The following is a 9,486-nucleotide window of genomic DNA, read 5'->3' as shown; positions in this document are numbered from 1 at the left end:
GCCGCGATGCTGGGCGTCGTGGAGCTGCTGCTGCTGGGGGCAGCATGGCTGGCGGGCCCGGCCCGCGGGCAGAATGAGACGGAGCCCATCGTGCTGGAGGGCAAGTGCCTGGTGGTTTGCGACTCCAACCCTACGTCCGATCCCACGGGCACAGCTCTGGGCATCTCTGTGCGCTCCGGCAGCGCTAAGGTGGCTTTCTCTGCCATCAGAAGCACCAACCACGAGCCGTCCGAGATGAGTAATCGCACCATGATCATCTACTTCGACCAGGTGAGTGCTCCGGGAAGACTGGATTGGTGGAGATTAGGGGAGAGGTGGTAGGTAGATGTTCGATCGTCTCCGAGGTCTCTGCGGAAACGCAGGGACAAGCGTTCTGGACAGATTCTTGCCTACTCCCCTTCGTTCCCGTCTCGTTATAGGTACTAGTGAACATCGGGAACAACTTTGATTCAGAACGCAGCACTTTCATCGCCCCGCGCAAAGGGATCTACAGTTTTAACTTCCACGTGGTAAAAGTCTACAACAGACAGACCATCCAGGTCAGCTGCCGCCTCAGGGCCAGGCCCCAGCCCCGGTAGGGGGCTACTAGCCGCGGGAGTGAGCGAGCCCTGTGGGGGTGGGAGATGGAAGGGGCAGCTGCATGTGCCCGGGTTGCTTGGAGGGACGGGTAGCAGGTTCTCACTGTTCTGTGGCTTGGACTCTCCCTTGCCTTCCCTGTCATTGGTTCTTGGAACCTGTTCCCATCCCCAGGCACAGTTTTCTGCCTCTGCCTCTGGGACCCTCCAAAGAGGTTCTCCCGCTATGGGACTCCAGGGAGTTCCCTTAGAGGTTTCTGTTAGCATCAGGGACAGTTCCCGCTTCGGGAAGCTTTCCGCGATCCTCGCCCTCAGCACCACGGACAGTATCCCCGACCCTGTCCCAGCTCTGAAGACCGTGAGACGCCTGTGCGCTTGCGTTCAGCGCCACGCTCGGGGTAGGGGTCGGGGGGTGTCTCCTGGCGTCTTTATGGGGGCCGACTCCGGATTTCTGAACGAGCAGCGCCGAGCCATAGCAGTTTAAGGGTGGAGACACAAGGGAGGGGCATAGTGCCACTCCCTCCTGGCTCCGGCCTTTCCTAAGCCAGCACTCACCGGCTCTCCAGGTTCCCAAAGGTGTCCAGGATTCCTTTGGGCGGACACAGAAGGCGGAAAGCGCGGTTGGGGAGAGGGCGCAGGGCCTTTGGCTTCTGGTGCCACCGCAAGGGCAAAACCAGCCGGTGGCGGGCGAGGCTGGATCTGGGACGGGAACCGGGCCCGGGGTTTGGGGATGAAGCACAGAGTACAGCTCTGCGCGAGATTTCTCATCAGCCGAAGCCTTGCCTGGCTCCTCCATTGCGTCTCTGCTGTGTCCTGGCAGCCGGGTCCGGGAGGAGCCAGGCGTTTTGTTTGTTTGTTTCTATTTGTTTGTGTTCCCGGAAGCGCCAGTTGCCTGAGTTTCTCTTTGAGGCTGTGGGGAGGGCGAGGCTGAAGGTCTCTGGGCGCTTGAGCCACCTACGGGTTCATTAAACTGGATAAAAGAGCGAATCAGGATTTTCTACTGGCGCGTCCAAGAAATGAAAGTGACTCCTGTTTTGGGGGCAGACCCTTCCTGTCACCCAGATGGGCCGTCTTTCGCCTCATTGGACCCTCAGCAGTAAACTGCAAAGCGCCTTTTCTTTCCGCTCTCCCGCCCCACCCCCGCCCCCTGCTTCCAGGCCTTACGGCTGTTAGCCAAGCAGCGAAGGTTCGCGGCTTTATCGCCGCTTCGGTACCCGCCTAGGTTGCGCCTCTGAAGCGGGCCTGTCTCTTTCTCAGGTGAGCCTCATGTTAAACGGGTGGCCGGTGATTTCAGCCTTCGCTGGTGACCAGGACGTGACCCGGGAAGCCGCCAGCAACGGAGTTCTAATCCAGATGGAGAAAGGCGACCGAGCATACCTCAAGCTGGAGCGGGGAAACTTGATGGGGGGCTGGAAGTACTCGACCTTCTCGGGATTCCTCGTATTTCCCCTCTGACTGGCTCATCGCGGGAATGGAGGCAGGGAGAGGGCAAAGGCAGGAGGGGAAAATGATAAAGAGGCAGAACTTTAGAGGACGAGAAAGCGGCACGACTTGAAACTTCCTACATGTTCCCCAGCTGTATCCGGGTAAAAGGTGCGCACCCGGCGGTCGGACAACTTTGTCCGTTTCCTCTAGGAAAAGTAAATTCCGCTTAGCTCTGCGCACTCCCATTTCCAAAAATAAACTCGCCTCCCCCATTCCGGTGGCAGTAATCAAGAGAGACTCCTTGTCATTGTTTCTTACCCTCATGTTCATGTTCCCTACGATTTATATAAAAGAAACTTTGCATTTCACTGTATAATGTGAAATATCTTTCTCCTCTGAGTCGCCATCTGAATCTTTACAACCGCTGAAATCTAATACGTCCCTCCCCCCCCTTTTTATTTTGGAGAGGGGGGAAGGTTTTTTTGTTTGTTTGGTTTTTGCTTTTGTTTTTTTGATGGGGAGGTAGTTTTAATTTGGCAAGTATTGCTCGGAAAGCACCGCTCGAATTAATTAGCTGAAGCTACTTTGTATCCTCGGCTGCTTGTTAGCAGAGAAAGGACTCACCTTAGTGGTGACTGGTTTAAAAATATATATATATATATAAATATATATCATTTGTACACGAAGAACTCTTCCCAGTGGAAACTGGCTGTATTTCCGTATTTCTATGTCCTATTCGGAGTGATCGTGAAATCTAAGGCTGCTTGACGTTCTGACGCTTGTTAATGCCCTCGTGTTCTGTGGCTCCACTAAACACCAGGAGGTTCTTTCGGACGCTTCCTCGTCCTCTGTAACATACCTGTGAATAGCCAAGATTTAATTTTGCTTTAATCCAATAAAGTTGAAGTGGGACTTTTATTTTTCTGAAACGGCTTCCTAAAGTCCGCACCTTCCCCAGTTGCGAGGTCTGGAGGCAGGGGTGCGGAAGCGCGAGATTCAGAGGGGTAGGGGACTTAGTGGGATGCAACCCAAGAAAGGCCAGGGCAGGAGGGCTTCCTCGCCAAATCGGCCTGCACTCCTTCCTGCGCAGGCTTAGGGCCAACCCTGCATTCGCCCCGTGCTCCCTGCTTTGGCGCAAACGTAAGAAATTTGGCTGAAATCCTGCTAGGCCAGGCCCGGCTGCCGGCCTGGAAGCGAAGTTTGGGCTTTTCGCAGTCCAAATGCATCAGGAGTAATCCCAATTCGAAGAGCCGGAACCTTTCTGCCCTAAGCGTCACGCTTCCCACGCCTCTGCCTCTGGACTGTCCGCTCACAGATCCCGAAGCAGCGTATGTTTTATTTCGCCGCCTCTGAATCCTGAGTCCTCCCTGCCGTATTACCCCGCCCCCGGGACCTGTGATCGCGCTCATCGCAGGACTTATTCAAGAGGTTCGTCCAGGAGTTTTGATTGTATCGGAACATAATGTGAAAGCAAAATTGAAATAAACGACTTCGTTTTAAGTCTGGAAGTCTGACCAAGTCGCTTCGGCCGAGGGGAGGTCGGGCGTAGGAAAAGAGGTGGGCAGCCCAGGGGCGGGAGCCGCGGCCTGCATGGGCCCCTCTGGCTCTGTTCCTTTTGGAGGCTTTTTCCTAGCCCGAAATTCAGAGATGAATTTAATTAGCTCCTGGAGGCTGGAGAGAAGGGGGGTGTGAGGGATTACTAATAGCATAATAAGCAATGTTTCTCTATTTGTTCCCGCGGCTCCTCCGATTTTGAGAGTCAACAGGCACGTGGCCTGCGCTGAAACTCAGACCGGGTTATTCCTTTGCTCGCGGTCCAGGGGTCCGCATCTCTAGCAGGTGCCATCCGCAGCTCCAGCGGCCCCGGATCCTTCACGGGATGGGTAGGGACTTTGGGAGTGAGGAGGGCACCCGGTGCTTTTCTGTTCCTGCCCCACAGTTCTCCACCCTAGTCACTCCCCAGGGAAGTGAGAACGAGGAGTCCTAGAGGAATTTTTTTTTTTAAAAAAACTATTCTTTAAAAAAAAAGGAGACACTTAAAAAAAAGTCCTTTCTTTGCATTCTTCCGGTTGGGAGGTAGAAATCCGGGAGAGCTGGAGCCTTGGGCAGCGGAAGCAGCTCGACCCAGTCGCTCAGCCGGAGCAGAGCCCGCCCGAGGAGGCACGCAGATACCGCCCAGGCCAGGGCTCACGGCCGCGGGGCTGCGGTAGTCACCGCCCAAGGAAGCTGAGCCCCAAATGCGCTTGAAGCTTACTTGGCTGTGAGTGGGTGGTCACCCCTCTTCCTGAGGAGCAGACCACCAGGGTGGATGTCCAAGCTGTGGGACCACGAGTCAGTGCTCCGCTGGGAGACTTCGGCAAGTCCCCTGGCTTGGCCTCAGTTTGCCCAACTGTACAAAGGGAGGAATCTGAGCATCTCCAAGAGCCCTCTTGCCCTGAGGTTCCAGCGGTTCTCCAGTCCTCTCTTCCCCCCAGTTCTTTTGCCTGGGTTTAGTGAGTCCTGGCTGCAGCCGAGCTGATCTGGCTCCTGAAGGCTAGGCCTGAGGCTGGGCTGGAGGCCAAGGGGAAGCCTCCAGGAACTCAGGCTCACTTTGAACCCCTGCTCTGGGGCCTGAAAGGTGAACACAGAGGGAGAGCAAAGGGGACCCCAAGTGGGACAAGAGTGAGAAGTTATCCCTTGATTCTACTGTGGCTCCAGCTGGCCCCTTCCTGAGGGAGCTCTTCCTCTCCAAATTCTGACCTTGGCATTGGAGATCCTTCTCAGTCTGGTTCCAGCCACTTCCTCCACCTGCTGATCTCTTCTCTTGACCATTTGTTGAACCCATGTCCCACTACTGTCTTCATACCTCTGCACCTGCTGCTTCTTTGCTTCCAGTTGAAGTACCCTTTTTCTTCTTCCCTACTTTTCAAAATCCTATCTTTCTGGGGATCTAAGCAGATCATCTAAAAAGCTTGTCCTCCGAGAAGTGGTTCTGTCCATACAGCACAGATCCTACCTTCCCAAGCCTCACAATCGCATCCTCACCCTCCCTCCAGGCCTTATTTGGAGCTAGCAGGGTGGAGACATTGGCGGCTGGGCCTGTCTCCCCTCTGCACTGGACTCCAGGGGTTAGTGGTGACCCACACCAGCAAGCACTGGGAAGTGCTAAGCTGCTACTCCTGCTCTAGGGGGCTCTGAGGAAATGTGCACTTCTCCACCCCTCAAACTGCCCTCCTCCTCAGGCCTGAGCTTCCCATTAGCCTGGATGGGGCTGTCGACAGCTCTCTCTCTCTACGAGGCCTAGCTGGGGCCTCACCTCTCTCACCTCGGGGGCAAAGGTGATTATTACCTCTGCCAGAGACAGGTGAATGACCTTCATCTGAAAATTGTGCTCCAGCTTCAAGGGTAGTGTGTTGGGGATTCAGAGGGATAGAGAAACAAGGGGTCATTAGCTCAGTAGGGACTACCTCCCTGCCCCCAACCAGAGGCTAAGAAGGGGGGTGGTGATTCTAACCTACACCTCACAATGGCTTCCCTTAGTGCTTAGAATCCTCTAGGCTTCTAGATCTGGGCCCTGCTTCTTGCTTTTATCTCAAATAAACCTGATCAGAATCAAGCCTGTAGGGGTTCCAGGACCACCCCCTCATTCAACCTCACCCTCTGTCTGAAAGACTCCTCCGCTGCCCATGTCACCTTGGTCACTTCCTTCTTTCTTGCCTCAATGGTAACCTCCTCCTCTGGGAAGCCTTCCCCACCCCAGACAGGCAGAGTGGTTAACGCTTCCCGGCCTTCTATGGAGTGTGGTCTCTCCTACCACACTGCCTCCTCCCTCACCCAGTTCCCTGAGGGCAGAGATTGAGTTAGGGGTCTGGTGCAGGGCAACTGTGGAGCGGGGACGGGTGGCCTGAAGCTGGGGTGGAGGTAGGGTGGTGATTTCTAGGACCCAACGAGCGCAGACCAGACTCCTAGGCTTCGGTTTTCCAGGAAGCCCCCTGAGCTTCAGGGTGCCTCCGGGCCAGCGCTGGATCCCCGGCCAGGTGCCGGGGTCACTGTGGGCTCTGTTGTCTGCTGAGCCCCAGAGCTCGCTCCCTCGACACGGCTTCCACTGTTAGCAGAGCTGGGAGCGCGCCCTCCAAGCAGCTCTTGGCCCCGGGCGGATGGGCTCCTAATGAGAACATAATTACCCAGATGGAGCTGGAGCCTCACCTCCCTTCTTAGCTGTTACCCTAACGGAGTAGTGGAGGTGGAGAGAGTGCTGGGCGGAGCGACGGGCTGGACGTTTCCTCGCGTGCAGGGCGGGGTCCTGGGCCCCCGCGGGCCGGCCGAGGGTGAAGACCTCTCGCTGTGTGCTCGACCTCTGGCGTGCTGTGCGACCTGAGACTACTTCTTTCCCAGCCTGAACCACATTTTCCTCAACTCCCAAATGCAAGGGGTGGGCTAGATGTCTGGGGTTTCCTCCAGGTGATCTAACGTTTCTGATCAACCCGTCCGTAAGCCTGTCTTCCCCTCCCCCTACCCCGCCACCCAACTCCTAGCTGCGTTTGGCGGAGTCCGTGTCATCCCTACTAGCTTTCAAACAAAACAGTGAAACTTCTTACGGAGTCTGGGGAGGTGAGCTGTGCCCTTGAACTGGAAGGTCAAGCTGGGAGGGCAAGTGCAGGTACACTCCCTTTGAGCCAATTCAGTGGGAAAGAAAAGCTTTCCCGGGGTGATGACAAAGGTCTCGTGGCCTCTTTGCACAGGGCTCCTCATTGAAAATACATCCACACTCTATCTGAGCCTCAGTTTGCTTATATTTCAAATGGGGACAATAATGCCTTCAGAGCAGGGTGGTTGCTAAAAGGCATAAAAAGTACTCAGCACTGCCTGGCACACAGTAGGTGCTGAATAAATGCTAGCAGCAATGAAGAGCAATGGACACCGGGGACACCACACTATCACAGAAGCAAGACTTAAAGGAACATCAAGCAGACAGGAAAACTGAAACCACAGAGGGGAAGGGGCACAGAACACATGAATAGGATCCTGTGTCCTTTGTTTCCCCTGCACATTCATCTCCCCACCCACCTCCAGTTAATCGTGAGAACAGGGGAATTTTACCCTGTAAGGGCCTTTCATCTCCATCCCTGTTGCTCATATATTTGCATCAATCACTGTGGATGAATACTGTTTGCATGCTTCTCCATTGGTTATGAGTGCTAGTTACATATCTGTGTCAATTTAGAGGGTGAGCCCCTTGCATCCTGTTCATCTCGCTTGGCCCAGTGCCTTCTGTGGTGTCAGGTACAGAGCAGGGCTCCTGTGATTTTATCAGGAGTGAAAGCAAACTGTGCCTGGCACAACTGCAGGATATGGACCCAACCAGTGAACCTGCCCTTCAGGGGACCTCTCAGTCCTGAATGCACCCCCATCACTGACAGGAATGCTGATGTGGAAGTGCTTCCAGACCCTGTGCTGTCAGGGAAACCTTCCCAGGCACCTGCACTTACTCTCACCTCTTCCTATCTCACTCTGCACTCAGCCCGTCCACAGGAAGTCCCAGCTTTGACCCTGGGATAGCAGTGAGCAGGGGCAGTGAGGAAGAGGCCAAGGTTAGATGTACGGGTTGGTGTTTGGATTTGCGGCTAGGTCTTCACACTGGGCAGACATTTTCTGGCAGCAGTGAGGAGACACTGTGCAGCTGAAGTCAGAAAGGAGAACTTTACGATTATAAAGAAAGAACTTCCAGGTGTGTGGCCACAGCCTAGAGCCTAGGGAGGTCTTCGTTTATCTTGCTCAACTCTGAAGAGGTCAGGAAGGAGACACAGAGGGAGGGAGCAGGGGAAGGAAGCAGGCTCCAATCTGACCTTGAGATCCATCTCATCCGCCAAGTCCTCTCTGAACCCCACCCATAAGGGCCTGGCCCTCTGCTGACCACCTGAACTCTCCCATTCAGGTCACACCCTCGCCACAGTTCTGTTGGGCTCTAAGCTCTGTGGGCATCAGTCCTCATCTACTGTTTCCCACAAGGCATCCAGAGCCTGGCACAGTGTCAGGGCTGGTAGATGCGCTATAAATGCTCCCTGAATGCATGAGCGAGTGAACACATGAATGGGTGGGCAGAAGGAGGGAGGGATTACTGGTTGCATGGCAAGTGCCTTTGTCTGGTCCACCAGAATGTGAACTCCATGAAAGTATCTACCTTGTTATTGGCCTTATTTACAGTTACATTCCCAGTGCCTAGCACAGTGCCTGGAATAGAGTCAGCATGAACAGTATTTCCTGAACAAATGAATAAAGAATTACAGTACTTTGGACTGTGGGATTCTGGATTGCAGGCTTGACCTTGTACACTTCTTGAGATCCCCACTATCCCCATGAACAGCCACATTTATTTATTTATTTTTAAAAACATCTTTATTGGAGTATAATTGCTTTACAATGGTGTGTCAGTTTCTGCTGTATAACAAAGTGAATCAGCTATATGTATACACATATCCCCATATCCCCTCCCCCTTGCGTCTCCCTCCCACCCTTCCTATCCCACCCCTCTAGGTGGACACAAAGCACCGAGCTGATCTCTCTGTGCTATGCAGCTGCTTCCCACTAGCTATCTATTTTATGTTTGGTAGTGTATATACGTCAATGCTACTCCCTCACTTCGTCCCACCTTACCCTTCCACCTCCCTGTGTCCTCAAGTCCATTCTCTACGTCTACATCTTTATTCCTATCCTGCCGTGAGGTTCTTCAGAATCTTTTTTTTTAGATTCCATATATATATATATGTGTTAGCATACGGTATGTGTTTTTCTCTTTCTGACTTACTTCACTCTGTATGACAGACTCTAGGTCCATCCACCTCACTACAAATAACTCAATTTCGTTTCTTTTTGTGGCTGAGTAATATTCCATTGTATATATGTGCCACGTCTTCTTTATCCATTCATCTGTCGATGGACACTTAGGTTGCTTCCGTGTCCTGGCTATTGTAGATAGAACTGCAATGAACATTGTGGTACATGACTCTTTTTGAATTATGGTTTTCTCAGGGTATATGCCCAGTAGTGGGATTGCTGGGTCATATGGTAGTTCTATTTTTAGTTTTTTAAGGAACCTCCATACTGTTCTCCATAGTGGCTGTATCAATTGACATTCCCACCAACAGTGCAGGAGGCTTCCCTTTTCCCTACACCCTCTCCAGCATTTACTGTCTGTAGGTTTTTGATGATGGCCGCCACATTTATTTTAGAGTGAAATTGGATTGTACCAGCTATCTGGAGTTGACCTTACAATACAAGTTTTCTTTCATGCTGCTTGCCCCACCCCACCCCCAACATATGGGCAATTCCTTAGAGGGTAGGGACCACATTTTATTTTCCTTAAAGGACAACACCTAATAACATGATTCAGTATTGGTCAATTGGTTGCTTAATCCAGGATCAAGCCATTGGGTCTGTGGCAATGCGTGAGCTTGAAGCCCCTGGTGATGGTGCCAAGCAGCTGGCGAAGCCCAGCAGGATTTTCCAC

General features: G+C 53.1%; 1 protein-coding gene across 1 annotated transcript; it reads left to right on the top strand.

The window, feature by feature from the left end:
• Nucleotides 1-6: 6 nt before the first annotated feature.
• Nucleotides 7-2,642, top strand: CBLN1 (cerebellin 1 precursor). Its single transcript, XM_024747466.1, has 3 exons — nt 7-270; nt 420-539; nt 1,833-2,642. Exons 1-3 carry the CDS (start codon nt 7-9, stop codon nt 2,028-2,030), a joined length of 582 nt encoding a protein of 193 aa, XP_024603234.1. The 3' UTR covers nt 2,031-2,642.
• The last annotated feature ends 6,844 nt before the right edge of the window (nt 2,643-9,486 follow it).

This window comes from Neophocaena asiaeorientalis, unplaced genomic scaffold (assembly GCF_003031525.2).
Source record: "Neophocaena asiaeorientalis asiaeorientalis breed wild unplaced genomic scaffold, Neophocaena_asiaeorientalis_V1.1 scaffold438, whole genome shotgun sequence".
In the NCBI taxonomy this organism is placed as follows: domain Eukaryota; kingdom Metazoa; phylum Chordata; class Mammalia; order Artiodactyla; family Phocoenidae; genus Neophocaena; species Neophocaena asiaeorientalis.
This window is presented reverse-complemented; position numbering and strand designations above follow the sequence as displayed.

Excerpts from the sequence above, each read along its gene's own strand:
- CBLN1 (XM_024747466.1), top strand. The coding sequence starts at position 7 with ATGCTGGGCGTCGTGGAGCTGCTGCTGCTGGGGGCAGCATGGCTGGCG. Across the intron at positions 271-419 it reads TGATCATCTACTTCGACCAG|GTACTAGTGAACATCGGGAA; the intron begins GTGAGTGCTCCG and ends GTCTCGTTATAG. Across the intron at positions 540-1,832 it reads ACAACAGACAGACCATCCAG|GTGAGCCTCATGTTAAACGG; the intron begins GTCAGCTGCCGC and ends TCTCTTTCTCAG.